The following is a 21,765-nucleotide window of genomic DNA, read 5'->3' on the forward strand; positions in this document are numbered from 1 at the left end:
AGAAACACTACTGCAGTAACTTGTTAAAAACATACTTAACACACATAGGCTGAACTCTGCTTTCATCAAAAGAAGGTAAAGAATCAGAATCTGCTGCTCCCACTTTGCCTTTTGTTTACATCTGGTAGAGGGGCTTGCATTGTGTTTGAAAAACCTGACCCTTCCTGTGCCTTCTCCACATGAGTCACCCAACCCTCCTCCAGTCATTAAAACTGGACTTCCCGCTGGAATGAAGCAGTAAAAACAAATGAGACACACCATTTCCATTCAGCTAGAAAAGCAGGGAAAGAGCAGACATTTCTGCAAGCCATTATCTCTTTTTAAAAAATTGCACGAACCACCATTTTCGTGAGGTTGACACACTGCTAGTCTGATTTGTTTTTATATACACAGGTTTCCTTAGCAAATATTTAAGGCATCAGGAAAGGGCAATGGGGCTATTTACACAACCACATGGGCAGGGGTGGTGGAGGGGGAGGAGGCAGGGTTCAACCTACCTTCCCCCAAATGACCGCTCTCAGCTCCTGTGGCACACAAGCTGCGCGCCCACATGACCAGTGCAGATGACCATCTATGTTGCTTCCAGCAGCATGGGTAAAGAGAGGACGGGACTCGTCGTCCCAGCCTCTGAAAATACCACAGTGCACCATGCGCCAAGCACAGTGCACTGGAGGATTCCCCCAGGGGACGAGCACTCTAAGCACCTGTTTCTGTTTCAGCGCATGCTGCAAGCAGATGCGCAATCCTGGGAGCCCGGTTAAGGGCACATTTGCACCCTTAGCTTCAGCTAAGAGCCACTGCAGCACCTCAAGGATCCAGCGCCTCAATGTATCCCTAAAAATATTAAGGCTACAGTGAGCAGATGACTCAAAATGTGGGCAGAAAGTCAAGGAAAACTTTCCCTTCATAGTCTTCTGTTTGCAAGGTCTACAAAAACCATTTTACAGCCAAATATATGCAGATTTGCTTTGCTGAAGCTCTTCTCAAGATCGGTGAGGAGAGCTTCTTCTGGGTCTGCAGGGAGAGTTGGCAGAAGGCAGCCCTGGGCGGCCAGATCGGCCACCCACACAACTGCCATGTGCCATGGCGACACATGATCAAATGGATCAGGTTAATGGAGCACTCACTCTGTTAACCCCGTCTAAGGGGAGGGATACTTTGGGAGGTTTGCTGCCGGGAACTGTGCAGCTCCCATTGCAGCATACGATCGGCCAAAAGCAAGCTAGGCTCCCTTAGCCTGCTTTTGGCTGATCGTAAGAATAGCCTCACTGTTTTAAAGCATTTCACAGGCTTCAGCCCCATACACTTCATTGGAGCTGGTAATAGTGAAATACTGGCAATGAACTTGAGGATTTCATTGACTATAGTGCTCTAGCACAATAGCAATAAATACCTATTTTAATTTATTTTTCCTATCTCTTCTAAACATACTACAGATTTTTAAACAGCAAATTAGAAACAAATTAGAAAATATTCTCTTGCTTAAAACTGTCAGTTTAATACTCCAAATGCTTCATGAAATTTAAATAATTTGCTAAATATGTGTAATTTTGGCTTTCACCAAAATTGAAGTTTTTTTTCAATTCTTTCCATCTTGCCCTGTCATACTAACGCTGTCCCAGAAACTACCTAAAGCAGGGAGGACACAACAGAAACAGTGAGAAGTTTGTGCTCAAGATATAACCTCAGTATAAATGTGAGTATTATAGTTCCAAATGTTTCTACTATCAGTGTGTTAAAGAAGACTGCTGTCCCCACATATTCTTTGGGCTCACTGCACAATGCACAGAGGAAACACAATGCCTTTAAACTTCAAGGAGTTCCCAATGCAATGTGCAGAAAGAAAGATTCAGAGATTATGGAATAATCATCTCCAAATCGATCAATTTTCCCCTGAAGGTAAAACTGAAAGAAATAAAAAGTTGAACAGTTCCAGCTACACTGCTGGAAGTTTAAAAGAAAAGTACCCCCAGGGCACATTGTGGAATAATCCCTATCTCCTTCTCCTGGTGCTTATTAACAGGTCAGAGATCTCAGTTACATTTACACCATTCCCAGGTGATATCCCCAACTAAGGATGGTGACCTTTTAGTCCAAAGAAAGAATTAAGAACATGAAGTTCTACTTCTTAACACAGAAGTTTGTTTAAAGGATGATGGATCCTTTCCGTCATCAGCCATTTTGGAACAGATCCATCTGAAAATCTTTTTCACCTCTCTTTGGTCATAACAATTGAAGATGATATTCCAAGCAAACACTAAACATGTTTCTACAAAAGATTACCACAATCCCGGGGTGCATACATGCGCACTCCGTACATGTACTGGCATTATAGAGAGTAATGATCTTTCACAACAGCTCTCCCTCTGCCCAAGAACTCAGCCATTTTTAAAATGCCACTCAGGTCTAAAAGCAGTCTTAGGATTTTAGTGCAAGTCCTGATTAAAGGAAAACATAGGGGAGAACAATGCATTATTTGCACATTTACATTTTTAGCTCTACACTAGAATGTTTTAATCGTACACCTACAAAACTTAATTTGTGAAATGGCCATGTGTCTCAGCTATGCCCCAGTCCTTGGTAGATTATTCTAAGCTTGGTGGTTTTCTGGAAAGAGACAACTACCATTCCAAACTGCTTTTTAAATATCAAGGCAGTTTACCAACTAGAAGCAGCTGAAATGAAATTTCAGCACATTACTCCATGAGTTACGTATGCATCTCCATCTATATTTTAATGAGTTTTTTGTGGACAAAATCTCTTGTATTCGGGGCGACCTAGATTTAGAAGCCGCAGTTAACTCAGTGTCAGATGCAGAGGTATCCAGCAACTCCTACTGTGTGGTTAGACTGGATCAATTTCTGATTGTGACTCCTGAGGATGTGGACAAGCTGCTCGGAACAGTGCGCCCTACCACCTGTCTGCTTGCTCCTTGCCCAACATGGCTTATACTATCTGGCAAGGGGTTTGTTGTAGAGAGCCTGGTGACAAGTACAGATACCTCTCTGAGGGAGGGCAGGATGCCTCCTTGTTTAAAGGAGGCAATTATTAGACATATTCTTAAAAAGCCTGCCTTGGACCCCTCAGAGTTTAATAGCTACAGGCCTGTCTCCAACCTCCCATGGTTGGGCAAGGTGAATGAGAGGGTGGTGGCCTCCCAGCTTCAGGCGGTCTTGGAAGAAACTGATTATCTAGACCCATTTCAAACTGGTTTTCAGACGGGCTATGGGGTGTAGACTGCCTTGGTCGGCCTGATGGATGATTGCCAATTAGGACTTGACAGAGGAAGTGTGACTCTGTTGGTCCTTTTGGATCTCTCAGCAGCTATCAATACTATCGACCATAGTATCCTTCTGGAACGTCTGAGGGAGTTGCAGGTGGGAGGCACTGCTTTGTAGTGGTTCCGTTCCTACCGTTCTGACAGATTCTAGATGGTGTCACTTGGAGACTGTTGCTCTTCAAAATTTGAACTTTTATATGGGGTCCCTCAGGGCTCCATACTGTCTCCAATAATATCTACATGAAACCGTCGGGAGAGATCATCTGGAGATTTGGTGCTGGGTGCTATCAGTACACTGATGACATCCAAATCTACTTCTCCATGTCAACTTCACCAGGAGAAGGCATATCCTCCCTGAATGCCTGCTTGGAAGCAGTAATGGGCTGGATGAGGGATAACAAGCTGAGATTGAATCCAGACAAGATGGAAGTACTTATTATGCGGGATCATCACTCAGGAAGCGATGTTGATCGACCTATTCTAGGTGGGATCACACTTCCTCAGAAGGAACAGGTACCCAGTCTGGGAGTGCTTCTGGATCCACAGCTTTCCCTGGTTCCCCAGGTTGAGGCAGTAGCCAGAAACGCTTTCTATCAGCTTCAGTTGATATGCCAGCTGTGTCCGTTTCTTGAGGTTCATGATCTCAGAACAGTAGTACACTTGCTGGTAACCGCCAGACTAGATTACTGCAATGCGCTCTATGTGGAGCTGCCTTTCTATGTAGTCCGGAAACTACAATTAGTACAAAATGCAGCAGCCAGGTTGGTCTCCGGGTCATTTTGAAGAGACCATATTACTCCTATATTACAGGAGTTGCACTGGCTGCCAATAAGTTTCCGCACAAAATACAAAGTGCTGGTTATAACCTATAAAGCCCTAAACAGCTTAGGTCAATGGTACTTAAGAGAGTGTCTTTTTCTGCATGATCCCCATCGTCTACTGCGTACATCAGGGGAGGCAAATCTGTGGCTACCTTCATATCGCTTGGTGGCCTCCCAGGGACGAGCCTTTTCTGTTGTCACCCCAAGACTTTGGAACATGCTTCCCGTGGGAATAAGAGTCTCCCTGTCTCTAGCAGCTCTTAAAAAGTGTTTAAAGACTCAACTTTTTAACCAGGCTTTTTAACTTTTTAAATTTTAGACTGTTTATTGATTTGTTTTAAATTGTTTTTAGAATTTTAAAATTGATTTTAATGTTTTGTTTATTGATTTGTTGTGAACCGCCCTGAGACCTTGGTTTGGGGTGGTATATAAATACAATCAATCAATCAATCAATCAATCAATCACACCCCTACTATATACAAGCCACCTTGCATATGCAAGGTGCATATATGCAAGCAGTGGAAAAATGACTTGACGAGCAACCCAGAGGTTGCCGGTTCAAATCCCCACTGGTATGTTTCCCAGACTATGGGAAACACCTATATTGAGCAGCAGTGATATAGGCAGATGCTGAAAGGCATAATCTCATACTGCTCAGGAGAAGACAATAGTACCCCCACCACACACACACACCCATATTCTACCTAAGACAACCACAGGGCTCTGTGGTCGCCAGGAGTTGACACCGACTCAATGGCACACTTTACCTTTACAATATGCAAACTCATGTGGGCCCCAGTCTCCGAGCCTGGCAAGAACTCTACGAGATGGAAGCCCCAGGTTTTCTGCAAGCATTAGTCCATGCTTTATTACATTCAAATGATACAACTAGAGGAAATCAAGGGCAGCCCTTCCCTTACTTTCAAGTCAACCCCATAAAAATAGAATGAGTTTTGGTCAGTTGCTGCTTTGGAAAAAAAAGAGCCGCACCAGAGGCTTGATAACATGTTGTAGTTTTAGTTCACCCTATAAAAGATGTCATCAAGCTCAAAGCAAAAACAAAAACTCACAACATGTTATGGACATATATGGTTCAGGCACAGGGACATGACTTAATATTACATATTCTAAGCATAAAATACAAACAGGGACAAGCATCTGTTTGCAGATATATGTACTATATAGCCACACTCATCAGGAAGCCATGACTGGATACGGTTCCCATTGAGTATATACCTGTACACTGCAGAACACCCATGTTTGCCTGCAAAAATGCATGAAGTGAGCACATCTAATTTCATATAAATATATGGAATGAGCATGTCTGCATATTCTCTGAATTTGTGGACTTCTTAATAGAAAATAGGTAGGGCCATTCCATTCCCTCAGACTTAAACTGAACCAAATCTGCCTCCTCCTACATGACTCCACCCATCCCATAAGATCTTTTAGGAAAACTCTCTTGCATGGCCACTTCAGAGGTTCAGGGCAGCCACGCAAGAGAGAGCCTTCTCCCTGGTGGCCCCTTTGTTGTCTGTTGCCCATCACCCAGAAGACTTGAATGGCCCCTCTGTCCTGATCAGTCTTTGAGGAACTGGCTTTTCAAACCGGCCCTCCCTGATTGCTGCAACTCCTAAGATGTTGTAGTAGTTTTTCCTCTAATCTGGTGTGCTTCTACCTTTCTTAATTTGCTGCTGAGTTTGTATTGACTTTTTAACAATTTTACATTATGATTGTAAACTGCTAAATTCTTGTGAGATAGGTGGGATAGAAACTTTTAAAAATAAATAGATATTCTATAACTATGGCAACTACTTCTCTAGTGAGATTCTATTAACTATTTTTTGTAATAGATTGTCACCAGAGACACACAGTGAGATGGGAAGGGAAAGGAATATAAATGTTGTTGGTTTCCACACAATTTGTTTTCAGAAATAAAATCTGAAGTCACAAATCTGGTTTTATTTGTTTATTTAACATTTTTATAACACCCAAAACTTACGTCTCTGGTCGATTTACAATAAAACAGAATAAATGACAACAGAAAAAGTCAACACATTAGAACAATTTAAAATTTTAAAATAATGTTAAAACTATTAAAATAGTATTTAATTAAAAGAATGGGTGAACACAGATGCATCTTTAAAGACTTTTTAATAGTTGTCAGAGATGAGGAGGCTCTTATTCAACAAGGAGTGCATTCCAAAGCATCAGGGCAGCAGCGGAGAAGGCCTATCCCCGAATAGTCACCAGACGGGCAGGTGGTAACTGCAGACGGACCTCTCCTGATGATCTGGTTAAACTAAGACTATGCTAGTATGAAACACCATCATCTTATATGCTGCCCAAGAAGAACATTTCATGATCTGATGAAATGAGCCTTAACCCATAAAGGCTTATGTACACAATAAATGTGTCGGTTTTTAAGATGCCACATAAACCTTTGTTTTTAATCTGAGAACAGGAGTTATCTAAAAGCAGGGCTGTGTATATTCTGAGATTTTATACACAAATTCCAAAACATGGAATTTGGCTATGCGAGTATAGAACTTCCAAGACTTTCTGATTTCATTTTTCTAAAAAAAAGCTCCTCAAATTCTAATGAATGTTAAGAGACATTCAAAATGATAAGCAAGGACTGATGCAATCTCATAAAACAGAGGGATGACTAAATAAGATTCCCAGAGCCAAGAGCAGGGTCTCAGTGTTTTACATTGCCATTACCCCTCCCAGCTCTTCTCAAGCAGAAACAAGCATTCCACCATTTATGCAGGTTTTCTTGGCACATAATTTGGATTACATTGGCACAGTTGTTTTTGTTTTGTTTTATTTTTGCGCACAGGGTACACACAGCCCTGTGTAAGGATTAAGTTAGCTGCCTGCTGTAGTAAAGCAACAAAAGGAAAATCATCAATAACAGAGAGAACTTCTCTCCACAATCAATATTATGATACAACTTTTCAATCAGCTATGCAGCAGTCTATACAGAGTGGCCATGTGCAAATCCCATTGAGCAGGGGCAGTGTTTGGTGGATTGAGCATTATGTCAACATAGCTTACATCCAGCTTGATATATAGGGTGAATCATGCCTTTAAAGTTCTTCTGTGCATCAAGAAAGGAAATGCGAGCAAAGTACAGGAATAACAATTCTGTCACACAGCTGGGGCATGTTCTTAAAAATCCATGTAAGCAAATCTGAACGCACTTCATTCATGATTTTTGCCACATAATCACTCACTCTCAAAAATGTCTGTCTGTCTGTGCACTTTTGACACCATCTTCCTAGCCAAAAGTGTTTAACTTTGAAAGGTTTGGGACTGAGCCCGATGAGCCAGTCCTAAAACCTGTTCCATTCACATGGAAGACAGGGATCAGCAAGACTTGCATCCACACAAGAATCATGATCCACAACTCCACAGTGCAAACAGAGTTCAGTGCAAGCAGAAAAGGCATCACTCTCTTCAATGTGGTGGACTATTTTGAGTACAGAACCCTGGCTGCACACTAGACTACGCCTGTGTGTTTGGAGCGGCATCACAATCCATTGAAACAAATGAGATTAAAACACACTGAACCCTGTTTTGGATTGTGGCCTTGGTCTACAAATGTTAAATGCTTTCCATTTGAACTGAAATTATTCCAAAAGAATTATTAGGATAGCTGAGTAAGTTTACTGCTATTTTCCATTTTAAAGCAGGGGGAAGCAGCAGAAGACTTAAATTCCTATAATGAAAACAAGTCCCAGTCCAGAGATGTACATGCACAATGTGGCTTTCCCCTAACTTCAAAACATGCAGTCTCCACTCTTTTCCCCTTCCACCACCTTAGTCAACATCACAGAAGGCTTGTCCAAATTTTTAAAAGTCACGCACAACGTATGTTTCCCACACACATGGGGAACTGTGGATCAGAATCACACACACAAAACCCAGCTCTCTCGAATGACTATTACTGTTGTTGTTTGTTTATTTTATTTTTAAGTGTTCTAACCACTCTTCAGGCAACAGCCTCTCAGAGCAAATAATATAGATGAAACTTTAAATGATAACATAATATATAAAATTGACTGTTCAATGTTTTAGTCCAATTTTGCTGTAAATTTAACTATCTAATGACTTGGGAATTTTTGTATTATGCAATGGCTTGTTATTGTATTTTTTTGCTATTTATTACAAGCTAGTTTGGGGGTCCCTTTGGGAGCTGACAGGCATGTTATAAATACCTATATAAATAGATTTTTAAAAGAAATAGAAACTAAAACAGAACCTGTAGAGGGATGATAAAAGCTGAATTAAAACAATGCATAAAAGCTGAACATCTAAAAGGCCAGGACCTAAAAAAAAAGGTATACATAAGGGATTCAAGACAGTTCAATTGTTTCAAGACTGACAAGCTGTGTCCCATCCACCCCTGCCCATTAGAAAACTAGCTGTTATACAGAAATAAGTCCTATTAGCATTAATAGAACTTGCAACAGGTTCAGAATTAGAGTTCAACTGTAAGTGGAGGTTCAGAACTTATGGCCTGATACTATTGCCCACCTGAAGAGAGATTGGCCTCATAGGCTCTCTCTTCCCTCACTGCAGGAAAAAGTTAAGACTGAAATGCCAGGTTCTACATTTATCTAAACATGGGATCTCCTTTGATCCCCTTTGGAGAAGCATTGATTTTGCAGTGTCAGGGAGGAACAAGGGCAGGAAGAAAGCAACATCTGAACAGGGCTGAAGTTAGAACTTAATTGTGTCTGCAAAACAGGATCCTAGATTTATACTAATTCTCTGAGACAATGTAGCTTAGTGTTCAGAAGAGATGACCATTTCTCCAAGCATCATAAAAATCAATGCCTGCTAAATGCAGCAAATATCTTTGGACTAAGTAGTACCTCATAAATCTATATTTAGGTTACTAGGTCACATTATCTTGGCATTATTGAGCCTGACTTACGCAAAACATGGAAGGAATGAAAGCATACACTTAGCAGGCTAATTTAAGAACCATCTCAGAATTTTGGGCTGGAGTGGGTTTCTAAGGCTCGATTAAATGTAATGTTTTTAGATAGAAAATGGAAAAATAGAACCTTCAGAAAAATGTATAAGCATGAAGAGAGTTACTTCATGCCACTCTGATACACAGCAAACAGTTTAGCAACATATCCTGGCTCTTGGTCAAAAGCCACTAATCACCCAGAATATGACAACTGATCCTATAATAACCTGGATACAAACAGTCACCATTTCTTCCATAAATATTATCATTACTCTTAAGCTAAAGTAAGCTAGTGATTTGATATAAAAACTGCCAACAGGTGAAATGGGCACAGCATGAGAAAACCCAAAACATTTTTTAAAAATATATCATAATATTTGTATAAAGCTTGTCTCAAGCACAGTACACTCAATTTACTTTCAGGAGCAGTAAGGAATGAAGATCAATTCTTCAGCATAGAAAGAGGCTTTTATTTCACCGCCTCTAATTATTTTGAACAGTTCTGATTTCTTACCCAATAACAATAGCCATTTCTCCAACAACACTGAGACACCAGGCTTTTTAGGGATTCAATGCCTCCTTTTGAAAAACATCTTTTTAAATTTGCTCAAGTGGCAAACCCATTTTAACCCTCATTTAGCATGGCAAGTTCTGCCCTCCAGCATGACCTGGGGTGAAGTGGATCAGGAGCACTGCTCCAGGAATTTCTCCTTTCGCTTCAGTTCCCCAGTTGCAAGATATTCAGTTCATGCTGCTTGCAGTCACTCAACTCAACACCCAGCTCTGGTGAGAGAAGCTTGGGAATTACAAAGGGGTGGTGAAGGGAAAATGGAGGCAGAGATCTTTGCTGTAGAAAGGGAGAATGTTTACCAAACAGGTGCAAATGAGTTGACTAACGGGAAGATGTTAAGAAAACAATACATGGATAAGAGAGAGAAAAATTCGCCTATAAACACCAGCACCCTGCACACATAAGATGGGCCATTTCAAGTAGAATCTTAAAAAGTGCTGGACTGAAATGAAAAGGCTGACTTTGCCAAATCTGAGCAGAACACTTTTAAAGATCAACAACAAAAAGGAATATAGAAGGCAGCATTGGGAAAATATTCAAGATTTTGTTAGATCTTCAACACATTGTCATTGACTGCTACTTCTATTTGGCAGAGATATTTCAATATATTTTCTTGTATGTCCATTCCCTTTCCCTATTCACCACGAATGAGCTTCAGTACCAGATGTTCTGTATAAACATATGAAGGGGCCTTATACGGAGTCACACCATTCATCCACTACAATCCACCCTGACTGGCCATGCCTCTCCAGGGTCCTAGGTAGAGCTCTTACCCAGCCGTTACAGAGATCTTATTCTAACTAGATATGTTAAAGATTGAACTTGGGATATTTTGCATCATCTCTGCTCCAGAGCTATGGTCTTGTGTGGCCACTCTGCCAATGCAATTAGAGGCACTACAGAATACATGCATATAGTATTGTAAAAGGCAAGTCTGAATTCCTTAATTTCAAAAGAGCATATGGTCTGTTCCATTAGAATAACGATCTGCTTAATATCCTGCAAGCATGATACTTATGACCTGAATTCAGTGGCTTAGACAAATTAAAGTACTTTCTTAAATGAATGAAGAAACAATGGCAGAGAATGGGGCAAACACGTTATTTTGATACAGACCCTCCTTATAGAAGGTTAATGAATAATTGATTGGTTTGACCAAGGGCCTGTTGCTATTTGCTGGACCAGAAATTGGTTCAGAAATTACTCTTGATGTCAAAACCATGATTTTTTAAATATTATTTGTTTTCTGGAACAGTCCTGCATTCTTTTGTGCTAAAGTTTCTGGATTGCTTTGCAAGGATTTGGGCTATTTTGGTTTGCTTCTATGTAATGCCTCTTGCTTCTGAGGCCAAAAGAGTTTTAAAGAAAGCTTATTAAGCCTTGAATGAGTCTCAAAACCAAAGGACTCCAGTGGTTTACCACATCAGGTTATTTGGGGGTGGGTTCTTTCCTTGCTAAATATTCAAGGGTATATTCCATTAAGTCACTTGGATTGTATTTGCATTTATTGCTATCAATCCCAAACTAAGAAAACCAAGCACGAAAATGCATATAAGACCCTCCCATAATTCCTGCCCACAGACTCAAAAATAAAACACCAATTAGCATTTTTGTCCAAAGTGTCATCAGCCTGACTTCTCCCATGAGGCTCTGTGACAACATGCTGCAGTAACTGGTATAATGTCCTGCTGTTTCTGAAGTTCTACTCACTGATTACTATGTGTCAATATCTTAAAACAAGAGTTGCAGCCCTACATTATGGCAAGCACGGTGCTGGATCCACATTGGTTTTTTAGCATTCAAGCCAGTAATGTTTTATGACAGAAACTTGGAGGAACAAATGAAATAGTCAAGCATACAGAAAGGTCCAACGCTGCTTCATTGACTGCAATAATTATCCATACTGCCTTACAAACTGAATAGCACTCAATTCACTATATAATGCTGCCCCAGGCCTACGTCAGCAACACGGAAAGCATAATCTGAGCACTTTCAGGAGTAAAACAACAGCGAAAGGAAAACATAATAATAAGAGAGTGAACATGCCTCCTTAGAAGGGACCTGAAATCAGAAATAGAACAGTGCAAAGAGTTACAAAGTGATAAGTATTGTTTACCTGTCAGTTGACATTGATTAATCTTGTGCTCTGTGATATCACTCAGTGACTCAAACACCTGGAGGCAGCTGTCACAGCTGTGCACAGCTTCTTCTTCTAACTCCTCCCCTTCTTCCAGCCTTTTCTTACAATCTATCAACTCTCCATCTTCTGCCTTGTCTTCTAGTTTACAGTTCAGATCTGAAAGAAAATCAAGTCTATGACCCCAGGGCTTTTAGAGAATGGATTCTTCTTAAAAAGAGGACACAGATTGGATATTTGTTGTTGTTTAGGTTACCCAACAAGCCGAAAATACTTTCGGTTGGAGCCTGCAGCACATGAACATTACACTAGATTTTACCGCTCAATAAACAGCGGAAGCATCTATCCTTTCTATTTTCAATGATTTTCCTTCCCAAACAGCACTCCCCCTGCAAAAGTCAAACACTCCCATTCGTCACTGTTAATTTTGTCAGCTTTAATACAACTATTGGGGGCTTTTCATCACTTGAATAATTTAAAAGAATAAATCCCTTCTACAATTCAGCACTATCTAATGAAAAAGACAAAATGGATCAGTGAGTGAATTCAGAAGACTGTGCTGTAACTATTTTTAAAAAACACTTAAAGCCAGCTGAATGTCACGAGAATGATACTGTTTCACTAAATAGCCAGCTTGTAGTCAACTTTTTAAAAAATGTCTTAAAAACAGAAGTTCTAAAATTATGTAAACTGCTTGCTAATTTACCAAAGAAGTATTAACCTATAGAGGATAACTAGCCCAAGAGGCCTCTTTCCATCATTAGACAGTTTAACAATTGTATAGTGAGGATCAACTAGATAATCTAATTCTAATTCCAGGATAGCAATGATGAGCTCAATAAGAGGTTCTAACATACTGTACCTGGTCGCTACAAATCCCCTACACACTGTAGAAATTAAACATCAACCAGCATAACTTCAGGTATCTATATGACTAGTGCTGAAATGCTATGAGAATTTAAGCTTATTCTATCAATTACTTTCAAAAGATTACCCATGTCACATGGATACATTAGGACTAATTTTGGGATTACAATGGGATTACAACTAGTTTGGGGGAGGCAATGGGGTGGCAAAGAAGCCCTTTATTAGGGTTATTAGAAGAGTGAGGATGTTGCTATACAGTACATTAAATGCTTATAGAGATAAGGTAATTGATATTAGTTTATTTAACATATTGATGATTCCTTCCTTGACATTTTTGAAAAATTAATCAGAAATATATTCCTCTTAGAAAATACTGTATTTTTGGATTAGGCCCAACCTTCCAGCCTGCTTTTGCCCAGAACTTGTGGAAGTTTTGGGGGCCAGGATAACGCGTCCTGACCCCCCACACCTCCACACTGCCAGGGGAATCAGCAGACCATCTGGGTGTGCAGAATTGTGAGCACCAACCCTCCCAGATCCAGAAGCCAGCTCATCTGCAGCAAAAGCAAGCTTATGCTGCCAATAAATATATTTATTTGGCATAATTATGACTATATTTATACACTGTAGGAAGCTGTGATTGGCCACGGGTTCTCATGGTGTGCATTTGCAATGCACACACAGTTTAAAAAATGACACAGCTCTCATACATTATAAGGAATAGTCCTGCCCATGGATGGTATGAGGTGTACCTGCTAATTCCCTTACTGTATGATACAGCTCTTATGTTGCTTCAAAAGCGATGCATGCTGAACAAACAGGAAAGACCTTTTTAACTTCCTTTAACACACTACCTGGATTCCAAACTTCCTTGTAAGTACATTCCCAGCCACTGCAGCAACCTTAGCCAAGCAGTTTAAAATACCACTAGGTTATAAGCAGCTGAGGAAAAGAAATAATTGTCTTAACTGTTGCAAACTGACCCCGACATCATTAAACACCTGTTGGAAGGCAGTATGTGCACAATGCATACTATTAGATGTTCAGCTCAAGCTCCCAGTTTCATCTCATAAAACTGACAGCACTCAGGGAAATGTGGGCACTGGGTCTGAATTTTAACATGACTATTTAAATGCTGCACATAAAGTTTACAGACCTGTTTGTTTTAAAAATAAGGGTAGAGTCTGACTTTGCTTTAAGTAGCATGCTAGAGGGGAGAAAGGGATGCAACAATACTTGGTACTTATTATTCATGAATGCTGGCCCTTAACAAGAATCCAATAATACAGCAGGCATGCACACACACATAGCTTAGGATATGCAACCAGAAAAACCGATTATGACAATGCACCTTACAAAGACAGAACTAGATATTAATGTTAGAATTATTTTTCATATTACATAATGGGAGTCATTGTAGAGGAAAGGAAAGAGTTGGTTCCACTTAAGCATTCACAGATATAATTCTATTGGGATAAGAGGCGGGCAACTTAGTCCCTTCTGCTGCAACTTCACAATGTATGTTCTAGCAAAATGCTATGTTAGTTTTTAGGTCAACTCTTAAGGGGGAAACCTGGGAGACCTGGGTTCAGTCACAGCTTCTCTGTAATGAGTTATGGCAGCCTCTGCCTTTCTGGATGAATATATTTCCACTACTTGCCTTTTTTTCTGGGAGGAAAGAGACACCTCCATTGTAAAATAAAGTCACAGATACTTGGAAGCTGCCAAAATTGTTTTAGGGATGGTACAAAGAGCTACTTCCTAAACTAATGATGACATACACATTATTGCAGCCAAGTCAGGTGAATCACTGGATCAATGGCAACCATGAAAGTTGCACCAAGAATGTCCCAACACTTCACCCAGAATAAATTAGGCAAAACTGACTATAAGGAGTCTGCTTACTGGAATCTGCAGGAAGCCTGGCTCATCTGTGTAGTCTAGTCACTAGCTACATGTTTCCAAACCTTTTTCCGATAACCATGAGGATCAGAAACTAACTTAAAAAACAAAAAAGAATGTGAAATTTGAGAATGCACCATTCATTCTAAGTCTAAGAACTTAGATTTCTTCCAAGCCCTCTCACGTGAATTTTGTGGGCAACATTCAAAATACACCAGCACGGACTATAACTCCACTTCTCTAACTAGCAATATGACAGCTACCTAAACAACCATCATCTGCTTGAGTTTTTATAACTTGTCATCCAATTGTAGGCTGGCATACATGATCTCTACACTAAACATCTTCAAATATCACAATAGCCAGTCACATAAACCTCTCAAATACAACTACCATTCATTTTGAGTTTAAATGCTGAAGCCAGTGGCACCAAATTAGAAGGGCTGACGTGTTTCACAGTGTAATACAGGCTACACAGACCCGCTCATGCTGCTGCAGGGCTGTTAAGTCACATAGCAACATGGCTGCACAACACAACTGGCTCTTGAGCAATTGCATGCTTTGCTCTGTTTCCACAATTCCCAACTGAAGTAGCATGCAACATGCTACTGGTGGGCCACCTGGTGGACCACTGTGCGAAACAGGATGCTGGACTAGATGGGCTTCGGGCCTGATCCAGCAGGGCTGTTCTTATGTGATCACACAAGAGTTAGCAGATGCTGGATAATTTAGAGCCCCACAGCAGTGCAGGCAGGTCTGAACTGCCTGCATTGCATTTGTAGGACAAAGGGTCCTACAAGGGGTCCTACAATGTCAGGCAAGGGGTCCTACCAGAAGAATTTTGGCTCTGATTGACAGATACTGACCTAGATATGAAATCATGACTCAAAGGTCTGTGGCATCACTAACTCTTCTGCTAAACAGATGACAAGTAGGAGGCATGACTTTGCTGACTCCACCCTCACCAATGGGGAAAGGCTCAAGAGGGCTCCAAAAATGCATCACTGCTGCTCTTGACAATGTTTGATTGTAGAGATGACCTGATGTGCAAGGTGGAGTGCTGGATTCTATGCACCGTCCCACATCAGCATCTTGCACAGGAAACCTATTTCTCTATGTGAGTTGTTCCTTGCTTGATTTGGGGTCCAACACAAACTGTTGGAAGCTTGGTGACCCAAACAGAAATCACTACTCTATACAGAACAATCCAATACATCAGCTAGTCTGTATATCACCACTCCATCTGCAAGATCTCTTTTATAAGATTACCTAATGTAAACAAAAAGTCAGCTTTGGCTCCTAAACAAAATCTTGCAACTATTAATATAGTACATAAATGAACTGCAGTTTTCTGTTCCTGATTATGTTTAACATTATTTATAAATGGAAATGCAAGTCGTATATTTTCCCCATTACTATGTGTCCTGGCAGGTGGCTTTCTCCTCCTCTTTCTCCTCCTCATGAGGGATGTTATTGCTGTAACTTGGTCTAATAAAACAGCAACTTTGGAAGAAAATGAAAAACTGCAAAAGCTTAAAAGAGTTAGCAGCAATAAACCCATGGACTTCAATTAATTTCCAGTAAGAAATTGGTTTAAGGCCAACCAGCCGAAATTCTATTCTATCCATGTAAAAATTAGGTCTCACCACATTTACTTTTTATAACCTATATAAAAGTCAAGTTTAAAAAAGTAATGAATATCTAAAAGCCATCTCAGTAGACTGGCAAAGACTATCTGTATGCTTGAAACTCATCTTGCATATTTCTCTCCACGCAACAAGAACCCATAGCTGATCAAGAGCCTAAAATGTCAAGCTACCAGGAAAAAAGCCCAGTTTCCAGTCCATTTGACTGCGTTTTAATGGACCTCCTTCCAAGCCACTTCTGCATGGAAAAGTGCTGGCAAAAGAAAGGAAAACTAAGAGATCATGTGGTTATAATTATGACCAGGAAAGGAATATTTCTGCAGTTCAGCGGTGAAGTAAAACTCTGTCGCTGTCTGCTCCCAATAGTGTCCATTGCAAAACAACTGCCTCATTAAATCTCTGCAGTAAGATTAATATGCCGTAGCTGCACTACATTTATAACTTGGTACTCCATAAAAAGCACATTTAATGGAAAGAGCCAGAGCTTTGATACAAAGTATTACTAGAAAAACTTCTAGCAGCATGTATGGGCCTTCTTATCCTGCGTTAGTTTGTGAGACAGCTAACTCTATCAGCCTGAAAGGACTGCAGCAGGAATACATCAGTCAAGACATAACCAAAAAATAATGTATGTGTCAATAAGTAAATCTGTAGACATTTTGAAAAGCCCACCCACCCAACACAAAATGGGGCTAAATGCAATGCCACATTTTGTCACCCAATTGTAGGACGCATGCATATCAAAAAAACAAACCAACTTTGGATATGGGTTTAAAAAAACCCCAACCAATTCTGGATATGGTTTACGTGGAGAAGCCACCTAATGGTGCAGCGGGAAATAACTTGGCTAGCAAGCCAGAGGCTGCCAGTTCAAATCCCCGCTAGTATGTTTCCCAGACTATGGGAAACACCTATTTCAGGCAGCAGCGATATAGGAAGATGCTGAAAGGCATCATCTCATATTGCACGGGAGGAGGCAATGGTAAACCCCTCCTGTATTCTACCAAAGACAACCACAGGGCTCTGTGGTTGGCAGGAGTCGACACCAACTCAATGGCACACTTTACCTTTACATGGAGAAACAGCTACTTTCATTTCAAGTGATAATCCATTAGAAAGATAGTTAGATTGTTAAATACATTAAATTAATCTAATTTAATTAGATTGCTCCAACAGAAGCATGTTTTTCCATCTTAGACCTGGTGTCGACACAGCCTCTTCATCTCTTGCATGCAAATTTTTCCCTTACTTTCATGAATCAAACTCTGGTTACAAGGGGAGTCCCGGTTAGCAGACATAACACTATACCATAGTTAAAGTACACCAAAGAAGGGAAGAGGAAAACTATCTGGGAAGAGAGGGGAGGGAGCCCATGAGCCTGCACATACTCTCTAACCATGGTTAGGAGATCAGAAACATTCTCTCAGCACCATGTTTCCGCATACAGACGTATGTTATTTATATACTGTAGTATTGCTGTTACTTAATGCTTTTCTGTTTAAACAAGTGGGGGCTGCAACAGAATGCGGAAGTGTATCCATAATCCCTAAGAGGAGAAGAGGAGAAGTACTTTTCAATCAGCCTTGTAGCTCTTCCACCCTTTATAGTGCAGGACAGGGAAGGCTTTAAAAAAAAAAAAAAAAACACAGGACACACATCCCTAGTCCTAATTTCTCCTGCATGATACTTACCATACATTGTTAGTGCTTGAGTGGGCCAATTCCCTCCCTCTCCCCCATTCTCCCTCTACACAACTTCCATTTTCCTGTATCCCCACCAACCAACATACAGACATTCAATTTGTTCTCAGCTACAGACTTTATTATTGTATTTACAAGAGCTCTCTTCACACATGGAAAAAATATAGATACTGTAAGGTGTCCCCAGAAGAGCCACCTACTGGCATACTGGGAAATGACTTGAATAGCAAGCTAGAGGTTGCTGGTTCGAATCCCCGCTGGTATGTTTCCCAGACTATGGGAAGCACCTATATTGGGCAGCAGCGGTATAGGAAGATGCCGAAAGGCATCATCACATACTGCACATGGCAATGGTAAGCCCTCCTGTATTCTACCAAAGGAAAACCACAGGGCTCTGTGGTCGCCAGGAGACGACACTGACTCGAAGGCACACTTTACCTTTACAGTGTCCCAGGAGTCCCACCTCCGGCAATGATACACCAGCAAAGCTCCTCACACACCCCACAGTTACTTAAGAGGCAAACGCTGCAGTTTTTCTAAAGAGGCAAATGCCATATGTGTGATTGCCATACAATTGCAGTGTGTATGCACGATCACAGAAGAGGCAAAAAAAAAAACCACCTGCCAATCATGGAAGCAACCACAACCACACTTACAGTGTTTTCCTCTTCAAACATCGTGAGGCTCTTCTCGGTCGGTGAGAAGAGCCTGGATGGTGTTTGCGGGGAGAGCAGGCTAAGCCCATTCTCCCTGCAGATGAGCAGTCAGTCTGCTCCGGGCAGCAGAACCAGCCACCCACACAACTGCCAGCTCTGTTATGGAGCCGGCGGGGGCTGGGGGTATCGGGGGCCGCGAAGCTCCCGGAAGCTCCAGCATGCCCTGCGCAAGCACGCAAGGCATACTGGAGAGACCCCCAAGCCGGGAGGCTGCTTTAAGCCTCCTGGTTGGGGGTCTACTCGTGAGTTGCCATGCCGCGGAACTGTGCAAAAGCAACTCACGATCAGAAAGCTCAGGTTAGCGGAGCACTTAGGGGAGGGTTGCTTAAGCGGGTGACCCGCTTTTGTGAGACCAGGCTCTGCTGTGAGCCCGGTGGTTCTCACGGTCCTGCAAAATCAGGCTAGGATCCCTTAGCCCGATTTTGCATGACCGTGAGAATAGCCTCCGTGATGAGTGCAGGAAGGGTGAGGCTTCCTGGTGCATCAGTCCCATTCCCAGCCAGGACATTAGTACGCCATCCCTTTCCCCCGCCCATGTGTGAACAGTACCAATGTCTGCCCAAATTCTGGTATCTTTAGACCACTTTGTTTTTCTCCCTTGGGGCAGAAATGACAACAGCGCTTGCTTCCTTATCCTTAACTAAGAGCTAGGGTTAGGAGCGGGGTTAGGTCACAATTTCCCAGTCACGGATACTCAAATCCGCGATTGGGAAAACCGCAATTGGTGAGGGATAACTGTACAAGTGTGCAGCCATTTGTGCACTCATACAACATCATAATCCTGCTAACTTGGCAAAGAGGCACCTTTTAACATGGTGATTCTCTTTATTTAGCAGATGGAAAGTAACTGGCCCTATCCACCCCCAGCACAGCATACCTCCAGTGACTGTTGCTGGTGTCTATCTTATGTTTCTTTTTAGATTGGGAGCCCTTTGGGGACAGGGATCCATCTTATTTATTTGGTATTTCTATGTGTAAAGGAAGGGCGCTATAGAAATCAAACCAAACCAAACCAAACCAAAATCATAAATAAATAATGTTTGAATAGGAATAAAGTGTTCCCTTCCCCCTCTCCAAACAATATGCAGCAGAAAATATGGGAATTCCCGTTCTCAAGATAACATTAATTTGACATTTTATTATCTCTTATGAGCAGTAAAAATTCTAAAGCACAGAGGACCTAGAAACTCAAAGGACTGTTTGGGGTATTTTGTTTTCGTTTGGTTTTTAAAATATTTTTGTTTATGAACTTAGTTACTCCTGCATACGTAGGAAATCCCGTAAATATGCAGAAGCCATTACCTTACTTTTTAAATTGCTCTGCTTTGCGTCCAAACTGATAGACACTCAACCACCAGAGTTAGCTATTGGAAGGAATGACTCTTTCCGCTGTTGTATGCTGCTTTGGTATGAGATGACTATTGTATAAAATATTAGGAAAAAATGCAGAATATCAATTGCTGATGTAGAAAGTATTTTCCAAGCTGAGGGTGGAGAAGAGACATGGTCCCTCTCATAACAGAAAGCTGTGTATGTGGTATTTCTAATAATCCAAAGGATCAGTGGCTGAAGTCAAGAATGCTTTTCACTGCAGCATCAAAGCATATGTGGAACACTCAAAAACATTATAGGTGTATCCTGATGCACCCGTGTGCTTTGCCACAAATAAATAAGCAAACAACTATTATTACCCTAGTAAACTCAGGATAAGATACATTGACTGCTGTGTCAGAGTAAAGTCAAAAACAAGATACGATGAGAGCATGCCAATCAGATAAACAAACATTTACGTTTAAGGGCTATGAGGAATGATAATAGCGTTAGAGAAGCCAACTTCTCAACTGCTAAAGCAACAAAAACAGGACAAAACCTTTTGGGGGAAATGTCTTCATCTCCTCACATTTTATTATCTAGTTTCAGCCCTTCTAATAAAAACATTCATGGGATTTCATTTCTCTCAACCAGTTACAGACATTTCCAGAAAAACATAGAATTCTACATTAGGTTCTATTTCTTTATATAAAACCTGCTAGTTTTTATATAAAAGCTCTCCTAGGCTAGCCAAACAGAACAGAAAAATTTAGCATGCAAAGGAAGAGTCCAGAAATTAAGAGACACAAAGATTAATGAAGATGAATATAGTTGACTGGGAGATAAAATTCACTGACAATTTTGTCTCATGTAGTAAGTTTGCATGACTATTAACCATTTTATAAAATGAATCATGCATAATAAAAGTTATACATTCATTGTGATGAAACTGCTTTTTACATTGAAACAAGTCTAAAGGAAAGCACATTCTATAAAAGCAAAATTTATTTAGAAAATTTTTTGAGACCCTCCTCTGAACATCCATAACCAGGAATAAAAAAACATGATTTTGCTGAACAAAGACTATTTAATTATTATTTCACAGAGCAAATAATGAAAGAGATTAAATAATCAAAGACATTAAATAACATAGTCATTCCTAAATAACATAGTAATTCCTGCAGAAATTAAGTAATTTTTTTAAAACAGAAGGTGGGGAAAGGAGTCATTGTAACAAACAATGTGCTATTAACCCTCTAATAGCTGTTCATTATAATGAACAGGTCAGATTTCTCCAGCCTAAAACCTTGCTGGCTGAACTAAGGGTTTAGCTATAAAACTCCCGGTGATTTAAATGTAGGGATCAGTGGCTGCTAACAAACCTCAATGGATTAGGATTTAAAGCTATATGCTAATTTATCTTTTAAAAAACAGCCTGTTGAGAGACTGGCCACAATCCAAAAGTATGCATGCACTAGATCCATAGATATAAATTGTTTACAATTTGCAGACTTTCTTCCTTCTGAACTTTAAAAAGAAGATGTTTGACAGTTCTGCTGGAGGGGGCAGGGGAGGTAGGGGTGGGTGGCAGGGAGGGAGAAGCTGCTGGAATTTAAATGGCCCTCAAAAGCTGGTATGTGCAGAGATCTGATTCACAGGCATAACAACTGTTTCTTAAGTTCTTTTCTTTTTAAAGCTGTGATAAATATTAGCAGTTAATGGGATATTCTTGTTTGAAAAGAAGGCACCTTGAATGTTAAATGGTCCAAGCTGTCTTATAAGGGTCATTCAATCACTCAAACTGAAACCATGTTGGTGTGGGATGG

General features: G+C 40.7%; 1 protein-coding gene across 10 annotated transcripts in view; it reads right to left on the reverse strand.

Moving 5' to 3' along the window:
* ZNF521 (zinc finger protein 521) overlaps window positions 1-21,765 on the reverse strand; it is a 438,900-nt gene that overhangs the window by 379,535 nt on the left and 37,600 nt on the right. For 9 of the 10 annotated variants that reach the window (XM_053246829.1, XM_053246828.1, XM_053246827.1 and 6 more), the window contains one exon: window positions 11,777-11,956. The exons of the other annotated variant lie outside the window; for it this stretch is intronic. Coding sequence is in view for 6 of the 9 variants with exons in the window: in XM_053246822.1 (XP_053102797.1) it covers window positions 11,777-11,956 (180 nt within the window). In the remaining 3 variants the exon portion in view is untranslated. The remainder of the gene's footprint in view (window positions 1-11,776; window positions 11,957-21,765) is intronic. 10 annotated transcript variants of the gene reach the window in all.

This window comes from Hemicordylus capensis, chromosome 4, assembly GCF_027244095.1.
Source record: "Hemicordylus capensis ecotype Gifberg chromosome 4, rHemCap1.1.pri, whole genome shotgun sequence".
NCBI lineage: Eukaryota > Metazoa > Chordata > Lepidosauria > Squamata > Cordylidae > Hemicordylus > Hemicordylus capensis.